The sequence below is a fragment of the Mauremys mutica genome, chromosome 6 (assembly GCF_020497125.1).
Source record: "Mauremys mutica isolate MM-2020 ecotype Southern chromosome 6, ASM2049712v1, whole genome shotgun sequence".
Classification (NCBI taxonomy): Eukaryota; Metazoa; Chordata; order Testudines; family Geoemydidae; genus Mauremys; species Mauremys mutica.
The window spans coordinates 39,004,678-39,026,580 of record NC_059077.1 but is presented as its reverse complement, the minus strand read 5'-3'; the positions used below and the strand labels follow the sequence as shown (position 1 = coordinate 39,026,580).

General features: G+C 41.3%; 1 protein-coding gene across 1 annotated transcript in view; it reads right to left on the bottom strand.

The window, feature by feature from the left end:
- Positions 1-21,903, bottom strand: part of CWC27 (CWC27 spliceosome associated cyclophilin) — a 207,011-nt gene that overhangs the window by 34,517 nt on the left and 150,591 nt on the right. Inside the window, exon 12 of the mRNA XM_045020822.1 lies at positions 1,436-1,545. Within this exon, the coding sequence (XP_044876757.1) occupies positions 1,436-1,545 (110 nt within the window). The remainder of the gene's footprint in view (positions 1-1,435; positions 1,546-21,903) is intronic.

Sequence of the window (21,903 nt, the reverse complement as noted above, 5' to 3'; positions counted from 1 at the left end):
ACTGCAGGAACTATGGGATAGCTACCCACAGTGCAACGCTCCGGAAGTCGACGCTAGCCTCGGTACATGGATGCACACCACCGAATTAATGTGCTTAGTGTGGTCGCGTGCACTCGACTTTATACAATCTGTTTCCAAAAATCGATTTCTGTAAAATCGGAATAATCCCGTAGTTGGACATACCCTTAGAAAAACTGCCAACTCTTGAACTGTTTTTCCCTAGGCTTGCTTCCCATGGTATCTTACCTACTAACTCCCTGAGTTTGCTAAAGTCTGCCTTCTTGAAATCCATTATCTTTATTGTGCTGTTTTTCCCTCCTCCCATTCCTTAGAATCATGAACATAACCATTTCATGATCACTTTCACCTAAGCTGCCTTCCACTTTCAAATTCTCAACCAGTTCCTCCCTATTTATCAAAATCAAATCTAGAACAACCTCTCCCCTTGTAGCTTTCTCCACATTCTTAAATAAAAAATTGTATCCAATACATTCCAATAACTTGTTGGACAATCTATGCCCTGCTGTGTTATTTTCCCAATATATGTCTGGATAGCTGAGGTCCTCCATCACCACCAAGTTCTGTGCTTTGAATGATTTTGTTAGTTGTTTTAAAAAAAAGCCTCACCCACTTCTTCTTCCTGGTTAAGTGGTCTGTAGTAGACCCCTAACCTTTGTATTCAAATACATACATTTATAAAAAGTGTAATGTATGCATTTAGGACACATTATTTTCTGCTTCACAGTTTCACGTTTTAAAATATTCCAAATGTTGTTATCTAAAAGCCCCCTCTATTTTAAACTTAGCAAAGCACATTTGCAGAAGTGCATGGGAGGTCATGGCCACCACACAATGGCAACTCTATGTGGATAGTATCAGAGGGGTAGCTGTGTTAGTCTGTAGCCACAAAAACAATGAGGAGTCTCCAGTGGCACCTTAAAGACTAACAGATTTATTTGGGCATAAGCTTTCACGGATAAAACCCCCCACTTCTTCAGATGTATGGACTGAAAATTATAGATTCAAGCATATCTGTAATTTTCACTCTATGCATCTGAAGAAGTGGGGTTTTTTTACCCATGAAAGCTTATGCCCAAATAAATCTGTTACTTTTTAAGGTGCCACCGGAGACTCCTCGTTGCCTGTGTGGATAGCCCTTCTCTCCAGAAGTTTTTTGGGGCAAACTCATGGCACTTTCAAGCATAGCAATACTGAGGTTCTGACTGAAGAACTGACTGGAAACTTCACAGATTTTCCCAGCACCTATGCCTGAATAACCCACATAAGGGATCACTCAGTCCTCTTTTTTTTAATTAAGCCAACCTTTCTCTTGGATGAAATTTTGTGTAATACAGTTGAAGAAATAAGAAACTTTTCCAGAGTTTTCGGTGAAACAGATTTTCTTAGTGTCAGTTTTATTATTTTAAGCAACTACCTGCTCTTCACGAGATATCCCTTTCTTGGGCTGCTGCTTCCGCAGATCTTCATACTTTTTCTTCTCCTGTAAATATTCCGTAACTATGCTGTTTGGATCAGCTTCTTCCTCTGAAATAGAAAACAATTTTTTTTGCTAAACAAGTGCAGTGAAAGTATACTTTGTGATTTAATATCAGTCTCCAGGCTTGTCATGTCTTCTGAATTACCAGACAAAACACCTCATGAAAAGCTTTTGGATATATAACTTCCTCATCATTTAAGTCTCTTGCTGTAAGTCACTCTCTCCACCCTCAAATCATTTTTGTAGTTCCAGCTTACCAAATGATCCAGGTCAATCTATATGACTCCCCTGTCCTCATTATTTACCATTCCACCACCATGTGCATTATCCCAAATTTCATCAGCAATGATTTTATATTTACTTTGAGATCACTGATGAAAATGTTGAATAGCATCAGGCCTGTCCTGACCCCTGTAGGACCCACTAGAAACCCCATTCAATAATGATTCTCCAGTGACAATTACTTTTTAAGGCTGGTCAGTTAGCCAGTTCTTAATCCATTTAACGTGTGTAATACTGAGATTGTATAGTTCCAATTTTCTGATCAGAATGTCACGCAATAGTCAAATTTTTACAAAATTCTAAGTATATTACATCCATGCAGATACCTTTGTCAACAAAACTTGTAATCTCATCAAGCAATGAAATGAAGTTTGTTTAGCAAGAGCTGTTTTCTATTAAACCACATAACTGGCATTAATTATATTCCTATCCCTTAACTCTTTATTAACTGAATCCCATAACAGTGTGTCCATTATTTTGCCTAGGGCTGATGTCAAACTAACTGTTCTACTGTCCCTCAGGCCATCCTGCTTGCCCTTTTTGAATACTGGCACATTAGCTCTCTTCCAGACTCAGCTTACAATATAAAACAAGTGTATGAGACAAATTAATAGAGAGAGGGGGTGGGAAAGAAGACAAGAGTAAAAGAAATAAGATAGATAACTGACCGGCTAAGCCAAAAGTTCCTGATTGTTTCAGGTATTGTGGAATGTTTGGTTTTTTACATAGATAATTCAGTACAGGTTTGCAAAATAATATCCAATATGCAGCAGATGAAGTTTAGAAGCAGAAAAAGACTTGTTAAACTAGATAATCTATCTCCCTGCCGAAGACAATGCAAAGTGAAGTTTGCGTTCACAGTTAAGATCAAAGCATCCAGCCCAGCATGCCTGATTTGATCCCACAAATTGTTGAGGTCAATAACACTGGCTACTAATGTTTTTCACAAAGTACAGTCCCAACAAAATGGAAAACACACTGGATAAGCACAACCAAATTCATGCAGAAGCACAACCAAATTCACAGTACAACAATCTTTTTCTGGGTGTCAAATTTAAATCCTTTGAGAAGGTTATTCAAGCGGCCATATCACCTGTCTAGTTTTGCTGCTCACTGGTTCTTGGTCTTTTGAGAGATTAGTCACCTGGTTTAATAGGTTGTTTACACATCTCCCTCTGCCCCTCAATACATTTTCATTTCCAGCCAAAATGAACAAGCAAACAGCTTGAGAACAGCTGGGAGAACTGACTGCCTTTCATTATTGTGCATCTGTGATATCAGGATTAAATCCTGCCTTAGGGTCCATCTGGAATGCATAGAAATGTAGTACTGTTGAAATACTTCTACATGGTGCAAAGAAAAATTAACAAGTAAAGGCATCACAGTTTGGCAAACAAAATGCATAACATACATTTTTGCCCTATACAGTGGACTTTTTAAGACAATTTTATAAAGGGCAATCTTTTTATTGGGACTGCCACGGTGAAGACGGGGAAGTTACTTCCTCTATCAAAGATGTCTGTGAAAGTCTTTTGTGATGTTAATTGGAACTTCTATGGCAGTAATAAGGTCTTGTCATTTAGAATCTGTTCAAATACAACTGTCTTTTTGCTAGATTGTATGGTATGATTTTCAGTCATGTTTGAGGATTTGTGAATGCTTTGTTACCAAAAAGTTTATACACACACCATCAACAACTATTTAAAACAATCCTCAGTTCTTGACTGCAAAGAAAGTTGCTAGCTTGTTAGAATAACTTTCAAAGGATTCCTAACTATCTAGATAAGGAATACTACAACAAACATTACAATTCAGGTTCTGCTTCTCTGGCTATGAAATGGGATGGGCTGGATGTGGAATGTCTTGTAGGTAAAAAGGAATATCTATTCGCTGCCTGGTGTAAAAACCCATTTGGACTTTCTGCATTGCAGCATGTGTGGGGAAGGAAAGGCTAGGCTATGGGTGCTCTGGGGGAGAGACAGGGTTTGGGGTTCCATTGCTACTTGGTCCTCTTGTCTTCTGTTCTGCGGGGGATGGGGCAGCAGAGCCTACTTCAGCCAATAAACTAGACCAGGTTTTGTAGCCACTTTTTTTATTACTGACCTTGGCACAAAAAGTGGGAATGTGCTAATAAAGTTTGCGGATGACACAAAGCTAGGAGGTATTGCCAATACAGAGAAGGACCGGGATATCATACAGGAAGATCTGGATGACCTTGTAAACTGGAGTAATAGTAATAGGATGAAATTTAATAGTGAAAAGTGCAAGGTCATGCATTTAGGGATTAATAACAAGAATTATTGTTATAAGCTGGAGAGGCATCAGTTGGAAGTAACAGAGGAGAAGGAGGACCTCGGAGTATTGGTTGATCATAGGATGACTATGAGCCGCCAATGTGATATGGCCGTGAAAAAAGCAAATGCGGTCTTGGGATGCACCAGGTGAGGTATTTCCATTAGAGATAAGGAGGTGTTAGTACCGCTATACAAGGCACTGGTGAGACCTCATTTGGAATACTGTGTGCAGTTCTGGTCTCCCGTGTTTCAGAAGGATGAATTCAAACTGGAACAGGTTCAGAGAAGGGCTACTAGGATGATCCGAGGAATGGAAAACCTGTCATATGCAAGGAGACTCAAAGAGCTTGGCTTGTTTAGCCTAACCAAAAGAAGGCTGAGGGGAAGATATGATTGCTCTCTATAAATATATCAGAGGAATAAATACCAGGGAGGGAGAGGAATTATTTAAGCTCAGTACCAATGTGGACACAAGAACAAATGGATATAAACTGGCTATCAGACAGCCTTCCAAGGGAAGTAGTGGGGGCAAAAGACATATCTGGCTTCAAGACTAAGCTTGATAAGTTTATGGAGGGGATGTATAATTGGATAGCCTAATTTTGGCAATTAATTCATCTGACTATTAGCTGTAAATACGCCCAATGGCTTGTGATGCGATATTAGATGGGGTGGGATCTGAGTTACTAGAGAATTCTTTCCTGGGTGTCTGTCTGGTGAGTCTTGCCCACATGCTGAGGGTTTAGCTGATTGCCATATTTGGGGTCACGAAGGAATTTTCCTCCAGGGCAGATTGGCAGAAGCCCTGGGGGGTTTTCGCCATCCTCTGCAGCGTGGGGCACGGGTCACTTGCTGGAGGATTCTCTGCACCGTGAAGTCTTTAAACCATGATTTGAGGACTTCAATGGCTCAGACACAGGTCTGATACAGGAGTGGGTGGGTGAGATTCTGTGGCCTGCATTGTGCAGGAGGTCAGACTAGATGATTATAATGATCCCTTCTGACCTTAAAGTCTATGATTCCTTCACCACAGCAGCCTTGTGCATCTGCTTAGCATCTAACCTGGCTAGTCAGCTGGCTGCTGGGCAGAGATTTTAGCTTTCAGGGCAATTAGAAAAGTTCTGTTACAGTATTTAGAACCCACCAGAAAGAGTGAACAAATCACACAAAATCTGTTACTGCAATTCAACTAAACAAAAAACAAAAAAAACAAAGAAAAGAAAAGAGAAATACAGGTATCCAGTTGACATGCCTTATAACTAAAATGATCAAGGCAGGAGCAAAGAGGGTAACAAATTGAACTGGTATAGTACCTGTGCATAACTCTTTACTAAGAAGCAGATCAACTGTGATATTTTTGCTCTCATTATTGATACTCTATAATTCAGCTAATGTATATATTATATTAGACACACACACGATAATTTAAAATCCTGTTGTAGTATGAATAAAAATTCTAATTCTAGGTCACTGTTAGAAGTTTCTAACATTTTTTAGCTACAAACAGGTAAGTTTCTTTCCTTGCCAGGCCTGTACATCTTTACTCATGATACAAAGACACCCTGGTTTTAGGTGAAGGTATATGAAAGAGTCCTTACTTTTTTTTAACTCTCTAAAACAGTTCTAAAGGAGATTTTCTGCACAATATATGTAATAATATCAGAATACATGATGGTATGTTATGGAATACATGTTTTATTGACATTCATTTGGAATGACTATATAACTCATCACATTCATGGATACTTTGGTTCCTGCGCTGCAAGCTTATAGGGACAAAATCAGAAAGGCTAAACCACAAAAGGAGTTACACCTAGCAAGGGACATAAAAGGCTATAAGAACAAGTTCTTTAAAAACATTAGAAGCAAAAGACATGAAGGAAAGTGTAGGTCCTCTACTTAGTGGGAAAGGGAGAGCTAATAACTGATGAAATCAAGAAATCTGCATTGTTTATTGCCTGTTTTGCTTCAGTCTTCACTAAAAAGGTTAATGGAGAGCAGATAATCAACACAATAAATATTAACAAGGCGGAAGGAACACAAGCCAAAATAGAGAAAGAACAGCTTAAAGAATATTTTGATAAATTAGCTATATTCAAGTTGGCAGGGCATGATGAAATTCATTCTAGGGTACTTAAGGAACTAGCTAAAGCAATCTTGGAATCATTAGCAATGATTTTTGAGAACTCCTGGATGATGCATCCAAGAGAACTGGAGAAGGGCAAACATAATACCTGTCTTTAAAAAGGGAACAAAGAGGACCCATGGAATTACAGACCAGTCAACCTAACTGCAATACTTGGTAAGAGACTGAAATAAATTATTAAACCATGAATTTGTAAGCACTTAGAGGATAATAGGGTTATAAGGAATAGCCAGCATGGATTTGTCATGAACAAATCATGCCAAACCAACCTAATTTCCTTCTTTAACAGGTTTGCTGGCCTGGTCATGGGGGAAGGAGTAGACATGATATATCTTGATTTTAGTAAAGCTTTCAACACAGCCCTACATGACATTCTTTTAAATAAACTAGGGAAATATGGTCTAGATGAAATTACTAGAAGGTGGGTGCACAATTGGTTGAAAGCCATAGACATTACCATAGAACATCTATAGACATAAATTCTGTGCTTGAAGAACAAGTGTATAGCAGTAGGAATATTCTACCAACCATCTGACCAGGATGGTGATTGCGACTGTGAAATTCTCAGGTAGATTAGACAGGCTACAAAAATCCCAATAATAAGGGGGATTTCAACTATCCCCATATTGACAGGGTACATGTCACCTCAGGATGAGATGCAGGGATAAAATTTCTAGATACCATTAATGACTGCTTCTTGGAGCACCTAGTCCTGAAACTCACAAAGGGAGAGGCAATTCCTGATTTAGCCCTAAGCAGTGCACAGGATCTGGTCCAAGAACTGAATATAGCTGAACTGCCTGTAATAGCAACCAACATCTCTGTGGGGGGAAATTACCAAAGAAACCTATCACGATAGCACTGAACTTCAAAAAGGAGAACTACGCTAAAATGAGGATAGTTAAATGGAAATTAAAGGGAACAGTCACAAAAGTGAAATGCCTGCAAGCTGCAAGGAAACTTTTAAAAAACCACCGTAATACAAGTTCAAACTACATGTATACCCCAAATTAAAACAGTAAGAGAACAAACAAACAAAAAAGCCACCATGGCTAAACAACAGAGTAAAAGAGGCAAATAGAGACAAAAATATATCTTTTAAAAATTGGAAATCAAATCCTACTGAGGAAAATAGAAAGGAACAAACTCTGGCAAGTCAAGTATAAAAGTTTAAATAAGCAGGCCAAAGAAGAATTTGAAAAGCAACTACCAAAAGACAAACAACTAACAGAAAAATTGAAGTATATCAGAAGCAGGAAGCCTGCCAAACTCCCAGAGAGGACACTGGAAGATTGAGGTGCTAATGGAGCACTCAAGGAAGACAAGAAAACAGAGTAGGAATAAGTGGTCAGTTTGTGCAATGGAGAAGAGTAAATAGTGGGATTCCTCAAAGATCTGTGCTGGGACCAGTGCTGTTCAACAGGGAGGTGGCAAAACTTGCAGATGATACATTACTCAAGATAGTTAAGTTGAAAGCTGACTTTGAAGAGTTATAAAGGGATGTCACAAAACTAGGTCACTGGGCAACAAAATGGCAGATGAAATTCAAAGTCGATAAATGCAAAGTAATGCACACTGGAAAACATAATCCCAATTATATATAAAAATGATGGGATCTAAATTAGCTGTTACCACTCAAGAAGGAGATCTTGGCATTATTGTGGATAGTTCTGGAAAACAGTTGCTTAATGGGCAACAGCTGTCAAAAAAGCTAACAATGTTAGGAGCCATTAGCAAAGGGATAGATAATAAGACAGAAAATAATGCCACTATATGAATCCATGGTATGCCTACACCTCAAATACTGGGTGCAGTTCTAGTTGCCTCATATCAAAAAAGATATATTAGAATTCTAAAAGGTGCAAGGAAGGGCAACAAAAAATATTAGGCGTATGGAACAGTTTCCATTTGAGGAGAGATTAAAAACACTGGGACTGTTCATCTCAGAAAAGAGACAACTGAAGGGGGGATATGATAGAGGTCTATAAAACCATGAATGGTGTGGAGAAAGTTAATAAGGAAGTGTTATTTACTCCTTCAAATAACACAAGTACCAGTGGTCACCTAATAAAATTAATAGGCAGCAGGTTTAAAACAAACAAAAGGAAGTACTTCACACAACACACAGTCAACCATTGCCATAGGATGTTGTGAAGGGCAAAAGTATAACTGGGTTCAAAAAATAATTACATAAGTTCATAGAGGATAGGTTCAACAATAGCTATTAGTCATGATGATCAGGGCAAAACCTCATGCTCTGGGTATCCCTAAACCTTTGACTGCTAGAAGCTGGGACTAGATGACAGGGGATGGATCACATGATAAATTGACCTGTTCTGTTCATTCCCTCTGAAGCATCTGCCACTGGCCACTGTCAGAAGACAGGATACTGGGCTCGACGGAACATTGGTCAGCATGCCCATTCTTATGCTTTTATTCAGAGTGGCTCTCAGTGGTTCACTGTCAAACCGTGAGGATCTATCTAGTGGGGTCAATCTTGAGTCCAGTACTATTCAATATTTTCATAATGACTTGGATAATGGGGTGGAGAGTATGCTTATAAAAATCTGCACAAGGAACTACGCTGAGAGGGGTTGCAAGCACTTTGGGGGACAGAATTAGAATTCAAAACCACCTTAATAAATTGTGAAATTGATCTGAAATCAGCAAGATAAAATTCAGTAAAGATAAGTGCAGAGTATTTTACTTAGGAAGGAAAAATCAAATGCACAGCTACAAAATGGGGAAAAACTGGCTAGGTGGTAGTTCTGCTGAAAAAGATCTGGGTGTTACAATGCATCACAAATTGAATATGAGTCAATGTGATAGAGTTGTGAAGGCTAATATCTTTTTGGGGAGTATTAACAGAAGTATTGTATTTAAGACATAGGAGGTAACTCTCCTGCTCTTTTCAGCACAGGTGAAGCCTCAGCAATAGTAATGTGTCCAATTCTGGGCAGCACATTTTAGGAAAGAAGTGGACAAATTGGGGAGAGTAACAAATATGATAAAGGGTTTAGAAAACCTGACTTATGAGGAAAGGTTAAAAACAGTCATATTTAACCTGAGGAAAAAAGACTGAGGGAGGGATCTGCTTACAGTCTTCAAATATGTAAAAGAGTGTTATAAAGAGGATTGTAATCAATTGCTCCCCATGCCACTTAAGGAAGGACAAGCAATGGGCTTAATCTGTAACAAGGGATATTTAAGTTAGATGATAGGAAAAACTTCATAAGGATAGTTAAGGTCTGGAACAGGAATCCCCTTTATGGGAGGTTTTTAAGAATAGGTTGGACAAACAGCTTTCAGGAATGGTCTAGGTTTACTTGATCCTGCCTCAGAGCAAAAGGCTGGACTTGAGGACTTCTTCATGTACCTTCCAGCCCAACATTTCTATGATTCTATGTTTACCTTGCAAAGTGATGACTAATTTTAGTTTTAAAATTTCCCAAATTCATAATGGGAGTTTGTTTTCATTAAAATATGTCAACTTTTTGTATCAATGTGATAATTTAGTTTACAATGTCATAAGAATTAATAAACTAAAAGTTATTTGATCAAAGATTTCCAAAACAGCACAAAATACCCAAAAAAAGACCTATTAGATAGGGGATAGCTATTTAATAGGCCAAGTTAAACAAAACAAAATTAGGGCTATTTTGTTCCTTATCCCACAAATTCAGGCTCTTATATATGAATTTAAGACAAGTAAAGGCAATTCTATTTCTGTCATATAACCTGTCTACAGTTCAATTTCCTCATCTGTAAAGCTGAGACAAATTATATTTATAAACCTTTATAAAAAGCATTGAGAAACTAGGGGTGAAAAACAATATATAAATGCTTATATTATTATTATATTGTTTTATTTGACCATTTAAAGAGCTAATCTCTTACTATTATAGCTGTTTTTTTAGTTACAGTGAAATGTGAAATGTCACATATGGCACGTTAGCTTTTAAAATTTGCTTCTTGGTACCGGGGAAAATGTTTTTCATTATTTTTATTTATACAGGCAAGTGGTTTTCCAGAGGTATATGAGAACATGGTCCCTACCATGAAGAGCTTACAATTTAAACAGTTCCAATGAAGGAACATAGAGGATATAATGAAATCAGAGTGATTTACTAATGAAGTTTAGCATGCATCATATTAACATTTCTCTATTTATTTTAAATATAGAACTAATTTAATTTATCCTTTTTTTTCTTTTCAGGGAGGAGTCACATTCTTGAAATAAATGTGTAGGTTAGTAGGTAGGCGGGAGGCAAAGATAATGACAAAATTTCAAGCCTGAGAAATTGGTAGGAAAGTAGAATTACCAGTAGTAATAGGGAAGTAAAAAACTCGAAGGATTTGGATGAAAAGGCAATTGTATTATATATTCAATTAGACATATGTCATGTGAATTAATACATTAGGGCTGATTAAAGATATCATATAGAACATTGTTACAGGAAGTTAAATGACAAATGTCTCATTTTTATTTTCAAGGATTCCAGCTGTCAGAGATATTCCACATCTTTGTCTCAACCCTTTTTACTTTTTCATTTAGTACTTAAGACTAACATACAGGATGTTGAATGATGTTGCCTGAAGCACCACCGCTCCATCTGTTGTAACTACTGTTCTGTAGTTTGATGGTCTTATTGACAACTTTCCTGTTATGTCCTGTCTCCCAGGCTGAGGAAGCTACAAATCACATTCTCAGTGTTGTGGCAACAAGCAAAAAGCCCCTCAAAATTCTTTACCATAAACAGATTTCTTCTTGCCAAAAAGTAAAAACACCGAAGTAAAGTAATATTATCTAGAATAGCCTAAGGCTACTCTTTATATATCCAATTGAAGAGTTTGTTGTAGAATGTCAGTGTGACAAATATGCACATTAATTATTCCAATTGTTTGGTTACAGCATTCCTATGATATTGATTAATAACAATTGATAATTTAATAGTATACAAAGCAAAATTAAGAATATTGATCAGTATCTTCTTTTTTGATTTGTACAGCTAAACTATTTTTTTCCTTGGAAGATACTCAATAACATGTGAAATGTCTTAAAATGCTTACAAAATATTTTGCAGACATGAATAAGGCTTTTTTTTTTCAAGCCTGTCAGTTCCAATAAAGAACACAAACATAAATTTAACCCCCCCTAAACTCTCCAGACTCCTGTAGCAGAAGATCAAACAGAATATAATTATAGGGCAAAGTTGGTGCACTAGGTTTCAGAAAAGACAAACACCACTGAACTGTAAATCTAAACCAAACCCTGATTGTCAAGCCTTTTGAATGAATGGCAGAAAACTTAAAAGTTGACAGCTGTCTAGAGAAATTTTTTTACTTTGGAGTCAGAAATTGTTCTATTTACTCCTCCTATAATTTTCACACACCCTCCCCCCCTTTTTATTTCCTCATTGCTCCAGCTAATATGTTGAAGACCAACAGCTAATATCTGAACAGTCCATGCCACATGAGAGTTACAAAGAAAGATCTGGAACTGGAAATCTATCATATAGAAAGATCAGAAAAAATTAAGGTATAATAATACACAGAAACTAAAGGGAGGGAAATTGCAGCTGAATGGTATAAAACAAAATCTACCAGAAACTTCATGCACTATGAGATGGAATGAGCTGAAGAGTGTAATGAAGTATAGTATTACACCACTACATTATAATACTATGATCCTACCTCTTCTGTTTGCTTAGGTCTTGTCTTCTATGGAAAAAAAAGAGTAGTTCTTAAACTAGCTAACCTGAGGTAGAATCCTAGTGAAGACAAGACAGATGCAGTTTTCACATGAGTTAGCAGGTCAACTTAAAGACTATAGGAGAGTCTAAGCCCTGGTCTACTCTACAGGGTTAGGTCAAATTTAGCTGTGTTAGGTCGATTTTATAATGAATGCGTCTACACAAGCAACCCTGTTCTGTTGACCTAAAGGACTCTTAAAATCGACTTCTGTACTCCTCACCGGCAAGGGGGGTAGCGCTAAAATCGACCTTGCTGGGTCGAATTTGGGGTAGTATAGACGCAAATCGACATTATTGGCCTCTGGGAGCTATCCCAGAGTGCTCCAATGTGACCGCTGTGGACAGCACTTTCAACTCCAATGCACTAGCCAGGTACACAGGAAAAGCCCAAGGAACTCTTGAATTTCATTTCCTGTTTGGTCAGCATGGAGAGCTCAGCAGCACAGGTCACTATGCAGTCCCCCCGCAGAATTGCAAATGAGCTCCAGCAGGGAGCAAACGGGAGACACTGGATCTGATTGCTGTATGGGGAGAAGAATCTGTGCAGGCAGAACTCCAATCAAAAAGAAGAAACGCTAATATATATGCCAAAATCGCACAGGGCATGATGGACAGAGGCTACAACAGAGACACACAGCAGTGCTGTGTGAAAGTCAAGGAGCTCAGGCAAGCCTACCAAAAGACAAAGGAGGCAAATGGTCGCTCTGCATCAGAGCCCCATATATGCCACTTCTATGATCAGCTGCATGGCATTCTGGTGGGGACCCTACCATTACCCCACCACTGTCCGTGGACACCTACAAGGGGGGAGTCTCACGCAACATGGAGGAGGATTTTGCGGATGAGAAAGAGGAGGAGGAGAAGGAGAATGCGCAGCAGGCAAGTGGTGAATCCGTTCTCCCCAGCAGCCAGGACCTTTTCAACACCCTGGAGCCAATACCCTCCCAAGGTGGGATCCCCGACCCTAGAAGCGGAGAAGGCACCTCTGGTGAGTGCACATTTGTAACTATAGTACAGGGTTTAAAAGCAATGGTGTTTAAATGTTTTATTTGCCCTGAAGACTTGGGATGCATTTGCGGCCAGTACAGGTACTGGAAAAGTCTGTTAACATGTCTGGAGATGGAGCCAGAATCCTCCAGGGACATCTCCATGAAGCTCTCCTGGAGGTACTCTGAAAGCCTTTTCAGAAGGTTTCTGGGGAGGGCTGCCTTATTTCGTCCTCCACGGTAGGACACTTTACCATGCCAAGCCAGTAGCAAGTAGTCTGGAAGCACTGCAGCACAAAGCATGGCAGCAAATGGTCCTGGGTTTTGGTCACATTCAAGCAACATTCAGTCTATATCTTTCTGTGTCAGCCTCAGGAGAGTGATATCATCCATGGTCACCTGGTTGAAATAGGGGAATTTTTGTAAGGGAACAATAAAAGGACCCCATTCATGCTGGGCTGTTTGCGCTTGGCTAAAAGGGATCATCCCTGAGAATAGCCACGAGGCGGGGAGAGGGGTGAAGGGATCATCCTAAATAGCTATGTGGAGAGGTGGGGAGAGGAGTGTGCTGCACATCCACCCAAAAACTGCAGCCCCTCCTTTTAAATGGCAAACCCAACCGACATTGCTTGCTATGGGAAAGGAGGGTGCTGCAGTTTGAAAACATTCCCATATGTTATTAAGGTGTTAGAAGCCAAACCTGCATACCCTTTGGCTGACCATGGCGGCATGGAAACTGAATTCTGTTGCCCAGCCATGTGTAACGTGTCACAATACCAGCAGGTGCTCAATATAAAAGGTAAAATCCAACCTTGTACCTAAAGCACATGTGCTATCTGCTGTGAATTGCTTGATTCACTGTTAGTCTCCCTTTTGTTTTCAGAAATGTATCATCTTAAATTTTACTCTCCCTTTTTATCCCCTCGCAGGTGCAAATGTTTCTATGCTCCCCCTATCATCTCTGTCCCTGAGGTTATTGTAGATTAGAAGGCAAAAAAACCACACTCGGGATGACAAGTTTTCTGAGCTCATGCAGTCCTCCTGCACTGATAGAGCACATCTGAATGCATGGAGGCAGTGTCAGAGTCCAGGAAAGCATTAAGTGAGCTTGATGAGAAGAGGCAGGATGCAATGCTGAGGCTAATGGGGGAGCAAATGGACATGCTCAGGCATCTGGTGGAGCTGTAGGAAAGCCAACAAGAGCACAGACCACTGCTGCATGCACTGTATAACTGCCTGCCCTCCTCCCCAAGTTCCATATCCTCCTCATCCAGATGCCCAAGAATGTGTGTGGGGGAGGAGAAGGCTCTGGGCACCCAGCCACTCCACTCCAGAGGATGGCCCAAGCAACAGAAGGCTGTCATTCCAACAGTTTTGATTTGTAGTGTGGCTACAATAAGCAATGCAGCCTTGTCCTTTCCTATCCCATCTGGGCTACCTTATCATAGAATTGTAGAATATCAGGTTGGAAGGGACCTCAGAAGGTCATCTAGTCCAACCCCCTGCTCAAAGCAGGACCAAACCCCAGATAGATTTTTTTTCCCCAGATCCCTAAATGGCCCCCTCAAGGATTGAACTCACAACCCTGGGTTTAGCAGGCCAATGCTCAAACCACTAAGCTATCCGTCCCGCCCCGCCCCGCCAGTTATCTCCCTTTTTTTAATTAATAAAGAAAGAATGCATGGTTTCAAAACAATAGTGACTTTATTTCCTTTGCCAGCTATGATCAAAGGGGGAAGGGTGGTTGGCTTACAGGGAATTAAAATCAACAAAGGGGGGGGGGGTTACATCAAGGAGAAACACACACAACTGTCACACCGTAGACTGGCCAGTCATGAAACTGGTTTTCAAAACCTCTCTGATGCGCAGCATGCCTACCTGTGCTCTTCTAATCACCCTGGAGTCTGGCTGTTCAAAATTGGCAGCCAGGCAATTTGCCTCAATCTCCCACCCCACCATAAATGTCTCCCTCTTACTCTCACAGATATTATGGAGCACACAGCAAGCAGTAATAATAATGGGAATATTTTGTTGCGCTGAGGTCTAACTTAGTCAGCAAACAGCGCCAGCGAGCTTTTAAACATCTGAAGGCACATTCTACCATCATTCTGCACTTGCTCAGCCTAGAGTTGAACTGCTCCTTACTACTGTCCAGACTGCCCGTTTATGGCTTCATGAGCCATGGGAGCAAAGGGTAGGCTGGGTCTCCAAGGATAACTGTTGGCCTTTCAACATCCCCAACAGTAATTTTCTGGTCTGGGAAGTAAGTCCCTTCTTGCAGCTGCTCAAACAGCCCAGAGTTCCTAAAGATGTGAGTGCCATGCACCTTTCCCGCCATCCCACGTTGATGTCAGTGAAACGTCCCTTGTGATCCACCAGTGCTTGCAGCACCATTGAGAAGTACCCCTTGCGATTTATGCACTGGTTGGCAAGGTGGTCTGTGTTCTATTGCCCCACCATCATGCGCCATCCATGGGTGTCTAATTGTAGTGTAGACATAACCGTAGAAACTTCTGAAAATCCCTACCATTGTGATTATTTCAAAACCACAAGTATAATTTATTTCTTGAACATAGCCAAAATATTATTTTTTGTGAAGTAACACATTTTTGTAAGCAATATTTTTTTGTCTATACTAAAGAAACAAAACCCACTGGAGAAATTAACAGACCAAAGAAATGATTTCAGAGCAGATAGCCCTTGGAAGGGAGAATGCATATATGCAACACAGGCTTGGGGGCAACTAGTACATGTATAATTCTCCAAAAACCTTTTAAAATTGTGCAGAAAAAAAGAAGCACCAAAACATCATATTACGGTGTTTGTTTTTTAACTAGGCTCTGCTAACTTGTGACTGACTCATTGTTGATCCAGCAGAGGGATCGGATCATCCCTACATTGAAACACTGTAGTTTGGCTTCTGACTCCTCATACTTTGAGCAAAGGATTCCTTCACATAAAACAGTGCTGGAAAATGGCATTGAAGATGTGCATGGCATTGGAATAGCAATGATATTTTTCCATTCTTATCTTCAAAGAACTCCACAGCATGGGCTCAGGATATCTAAAATGCTGCCTAAAGGTCCACGACGAAGATTGTGATTGACAGCTCCACTCCACTGGCTCAATGGAACTTTCAACAATAAAGGTAAAACTTGTCTGTACGGGAGTCAGAACTTCGTGGAATGGGATAAGACTGTGGATTGAACTCTCCCAAGAACTAAGGACTATCACAAACCTCACCACTTTCCACTCCAAGTGCAAGGTGCATTTCTTTGAGTAGGCCTCTCTCATATAAACACATAACAGTATATTTATAAAAATCAAAACAATCCTCTCTCCTACCACAACAAGGTGCTCCTTTACACGTGCTTCTCTGGGGAGAGGATGAGAGAACAAACAAGACATAACAGATGTGTAGTCACATTGCTTAATGCCCTACTGGAAGGTGCTCAGGTACTATCGTGATGAGCTCAGTACAAGAGCTTACACAGAATAGAATTTTTACAATACTGTAGGATGCCAACAAGGCTAATTTAGATAAATAAAATAACTAGGTGAGATTCTTATATTTCATTTATCTAAATTAGCCTTGTTGGCATCCTACAGTATTTTAAAAATTCTATTCTGTGTAAGCTGTTATACTGAGCTCATCACAATAGTACCTGGGCCCCTTCCAGTAGTGCATTAAGCAACGTGACTACACATCTGTTACATTTTGTTTGTTCTCTCAATCTCTTGCCAGGGGCAGAAGCGTGTGCAGAGTGTCTTGTTGTAGTGGGAGGGGGAGTTGTTTTGTGTTTTTTATAAATATAGTGTTGCTGTGTTTACATGAGAGAGATGCCTGGTCAAAGAAATGCGCAATACCATTTTCCAGCACTGTTTTATCTGAAGGAATCCTTAGTTCAGAGGATGAGGAGTCAGAAGCCAAACTACAGTGTTTCAATATAGAGATGATCAGATCCCTCTGCTAGATGAACAATGCATCACAAGTTAGCAGAGCCTAATGAAAAGATCAAGTCCATAATATGATGCTTTGGCTCCTCTTTTTTTCTGCCCAATTTCAAATATCTAATTAAGGAATGATGAGAAAACACCACGTCTCATTTTTAGATTTACACTATTAAAAGTATGTTGTCTCTTACCCACCAACCTGATGCTAAACAGGGGTGTATGCCATGGGGTCCTTTATTCCTCTGGAATGGTGACTTCAGAGTTTGAATTAGTTTGTTTTCTTTTAAACAGATTCTGCTCTCCTAAGATATTTCTTCAAGGCATAACAGATGCTGGCCTCATGGTGTAATCTGTCCTAAAACCCAATGTCTGGGACAAAGTTTCCATTTATAGTCTGGAAATGAGATGATGTTTTAGAATTCCCTAAATAATATAGGAAATGATCAAATGGGGTTTATTTCCCTCACATTTACAGCAATAAAAATAAGGAGTAGTTCAGCTGAAGTCAATGCTGTTGCATACATATATATATATATATATATTTATATAGCTATATATATATATAAATCATATATATAAATATAAAATATATATATATATATAAATCATATATATAAATCAGTGTGAGGACCTTATCCAAAGCATATTGAACTCAGCAGGAGTCTTTTTATTGACCTCAGTGGGCTTTGGATCAGACCCTTAATTTCCAACTTATCTGATTAATTTAACAGGGAAATAAACGTGGACACCAAAATTCACATTATAGCTTTGCATTCACAATGCTACAATTAAGGTCTTGTTACAATTTCCATTAGAGTCAACTTTAAAAGAGGCAAAAGTGAATAAACTATTTATTTTAAAGGTTAAAATGCTTAATTCTTTGGTGCTGTAACACCAGGGCCGGCTCCAGACCCCAGCGCGCCAAGCGCGCGCTTGGGGCGGTGTCCCAGCGGGAGGGCGGCAGGCGGCTCCGGCGGACCTCCCGCAGACATGCCTGCGGAAGGTCCGCTGGTTCCGCGGCTCCGGTAGACCTCCCGCAGACGTGCCTGCGGAGGGGCCGCTGGTCCCGCGGCTGCGGTGGAGCATCCGCGGGCGTGCCTGCGGGAGGTCCACCGGAGCCGCGGGGCCAGCGGACCCTCCACAGGCACGTCTGTGGGAGGTTCACCGCAGCCGCGGGACGGCGACCGCAAGAGTGCCTCCCGCGGCGTACCGCCCTGCTTGGGGCGGCGGAAATGCTAGAGCCGCCCCTGTGTAACACAAACAGATTTTTAAAACAACTTTGCCGATGATTAGGGCTGAATGCTCAAAAGGAGTTAGGCACCTATGTCCCTGTTTAGGGATCACTGTGGTGCACAAAACATCTGTTGAAACCATATATATGCCCTCACTTCGTGCCAAAGTTTTTATAGAAAAAGTTCCCTGGGCGCTGAGGTTTCTGCCCGAGCATGCGCACACCTGCCTTCCTCTGGGATGTCTGAAAGCTCACCTCAGCCCCAGAGTGATTCACAAACCAGGATAGATAGGTGTCTGGCTACTTAACTCACTATAAGGCCCCTTCTAGTAGGCATGCTCAAAGGCTGCCTACCGGATTGCGGGGGCAACCCTAACCCTAACCCTCATAACTTTTAGCCCAGTGGTGAGGCTACTCACCTGGGAGGTGGGGAGACTGGCTATCCCTTCTCTCTGGCCTAAATTAGAGAAGTCATGTGTGTTTGAGAGAAAGCACAACTGAGAATAACTTTGTGGCTAGAACACTTAGCCATGATGTGGGAGTGCCAGGATCCAATAACCCTGCTGCAATGATTCTTTCATTATTTATCCACAGTTTCAACAGGAGATACTGAAGCCTGGGCGCTAACTTGGGCTTTGTGAATTGCAGCGATATTTCCAGGTCTAGCTCCTAGCATGGATTTGTCAAATTTATTTATTTTAATAAAAACTACTACTACTAAACTAATTTCATTCAAAACTAATGAGATCTCATAAAAGTGCATTGAAGTCTGAATCTTTTGATTCCTTCTTTTTAGAACATAAGAACGGCCATACTGGGTCAGACCAAAGGTCCATCTAGGCTAGTATCCTCTCTTTTGACAGTGCCCAATGCCAGGTGCTTTAGAGGGAATGAACAGAACAGGTAATCATCAAGTGATCCATCCCCTGTCGCCCATTCCCAGCTTCTGGCAAACAGAGGCTAGGGACACCATCTCTGCCCATCCTGGCTGACAGTTATTGATGGACATATCCTCCATGAATTTATCTAGCTCTTCTTTGAACCCTGTTATAGTCCTGGCCTTCATAACATCCTCTGGCAAGGAGTTCCACAGGTTGACTGTGCGTTATGTGAAAAAATACTTCCTTTTGTTTGTTTTAAACCTGCTGCCTATTAATTTAATATGGTGGCCTCTAGTTCTTGTGTTATGAGAAGGAGGAAATAACACTTATTTATTAACTTTCTCCACCCCACTCATGATTTTACAGACCTCTATCATAACCCCCTTAGTTGTCTCTTTTCCCAGTCTTATTAATCTCTGCTCATACAGAAGCTGTTCCATACCCCTAAATCATTTTTGTTGTCCTTTTCTGAACCTTTTCCAATTCCAATATATCTTTTTTGAGATGGGGCGACCACATCTGCATGCAGTATTCAAGATGTGTGCGTACCATGGATTTATATAGAGGCAATATGATATTTTCTGTCTTATTATATATCCCTTTCTTAATGATTCCCAACATTCTGTTTGCTTTTTTTGACTGCTGCTGCACATTGAGTGGATGTTTTTAAGAGAACTATCCACAATGACTCCCAAGATCTCTTTCCTGAGTGGTAACAACTAATTTAGACTCCATCATTTTGTACGTATAGTTGGGATTATGTTTTCTAATGTGCATTACTTTGCTTTTATCAACATTGAATTTCATTTGCCATTTTGTTGCCCAGTCACCCAGTTTTGAGAGATCCTTTTGTAGCTCTTTGCAGTCTGCCTAGGACTTAACTATCTTGAATAGTTTTGTATCATCGGAAAAAAAAGGTTGTAGTAAATGAGCTTTTTTTTTTTCAGCTGAGGGAAGTGTGAAGGGACATGCCCTCAATCTCATAAGAAGGCTAACAAGCTCCTCTGGGCCTGTTCCAAGCTAACGAGACACACCTGCAAGGCTTGCTCAGCCGGGAGGGAGAGGCACTTAAAAGGGGGAAAACTTACCACAGGAAGTGTGGTGAACGGGAAGAAGGTTACTCTACCCAGGGACGGTTGGGAATAGAGTGAGCCCAGTCAATGGGGGAACAGCTGCGAGACACACCACTCCCCAAGTTGCCCTGACTGAGGTCACCTAGTCCAAGCCCCTCCTCAAAGCAGGACCAATCCCCAACAAACCCCAGCAAGAGGGGTAGAAGGTAAACCCCGTTAAAGGGCAATAGACTGTCAGGCCTGGTCTACACTAGGACTTTAATTCGAATTTAGCAGCGTTAATTCGAATTAACCGTGCACCCGTCCACACCAGGAAGCCATTTAATTCGACATAGAGGGCTCTTTAGTTCGAATTCTGTACTCCTCCCCGACGAGGGGAGTAGCGCTAAATTCGACATGGCTATGTCGAATTAGGCTAGGTGTGGATGCAAATCGAACTTAGTAGCTCCGGGAGCTATCCCACAGTGCACCACTCTGTTGACGCTCTGGACAGCAGTCCGAGCTTGGATGTTCTGACCAGCCACACAGGAAAAGCCCCGGGAAAATTTGAATTCCTTTTCCTGTCTGGACAGTTAGAATCTCATTTCGTGGTTGGACATCGGGGCGAGCTCAGCAGCACCTGCAGCGATGCAGAGCTCTCCAGCAGAGGAGTTCATGTAATCTCTGAATAGAAAGAGGGACCCAGCATAGACTGACCGGGAAGTCTTGGATCTGATCGGTGTGTGGGGCGATGAGTCTGTGCTTTCGGAGCTGCGCTCCAAAAAACGGAATGCAAAGACCTACGAGAAGGTCTCCAAAGCCATGAGAGACAGAGGATACAGGCGGGATGCAACGCAGCGCAGCGTGAAAATCAAGGACCCCAGACAAGGCTACCAAAAAATCAAAGCGGCAAACGGACGCTGTGGAGCCTGCCACCACTGCCCCACCAGTGACCATGGACTCTGACGATGGGACAGTGTCGACGGCCAGTTCCTCGGCGATGTTCGCGGACGGGAAAGATGAGGAAGGGTTTGTGGAGGACGAGGCAGGCGACAGCGCTTACAACGCTGGTTTCCCCGACAGCCAGGATCTCTTCATCACCCTCACGGAGAGCCCCTACCAACCCTCCACGGCCGTTAACCCGGACCCTGAATCGGGGAAGGATCACTCGGTAAGTGCTTTAAACTTTTATTCTTAATATAACAGGAAGCTGAAGTATGTGAAAAGGAGGTCTCTATATATATGGGGATAGAACAGAAATCCTCCTGGGAGATCTCCACGAAGCTCTCCTGGAGGTAATTGAAAAGCCTCCGCAGGAGGTTCCTGGGGAGAGCTGCCTTATTGGGTGCTCCGTGGTAGCACACTTTTCCGCGCCAGGCTTTCATGAGGTACTCAGGGAGCATTGCCTCCCCGAGCACGGCTGCATAGGCCCCTGGTTTGTGCTGGCTTTCACGCAGCATGCGCTCTCTATCTCCTTCAGTGACCCTCCTCAGGGCGATCTCACTTGGCGACTCCTGCATCTAATTAGGAAAATTACCATAATGTTACGCCTGGTCCAAAGTATTTTAAAAAAATCTCCGGACAGACGGCGTAGCAGAGAGTCAGCACGCTGCTGCGTGACAAGCGTAACGGGAAGCCAAAGAATCAAATGGACGCTCATGGAGGGAAGGAGGGGGGGGGGGAGCTGAGGACGCAAGCTATCCCACAGTTCCCGCTGTGTCCAAAAATCATTTGCATTCTTGGCTGAGCTCCAAATGCTTCTAGGGTCAAACACAGGGTCCGCGGTGGTTCAGGGCATAGCTTGTCAATGTACAGCCACCCCCCAC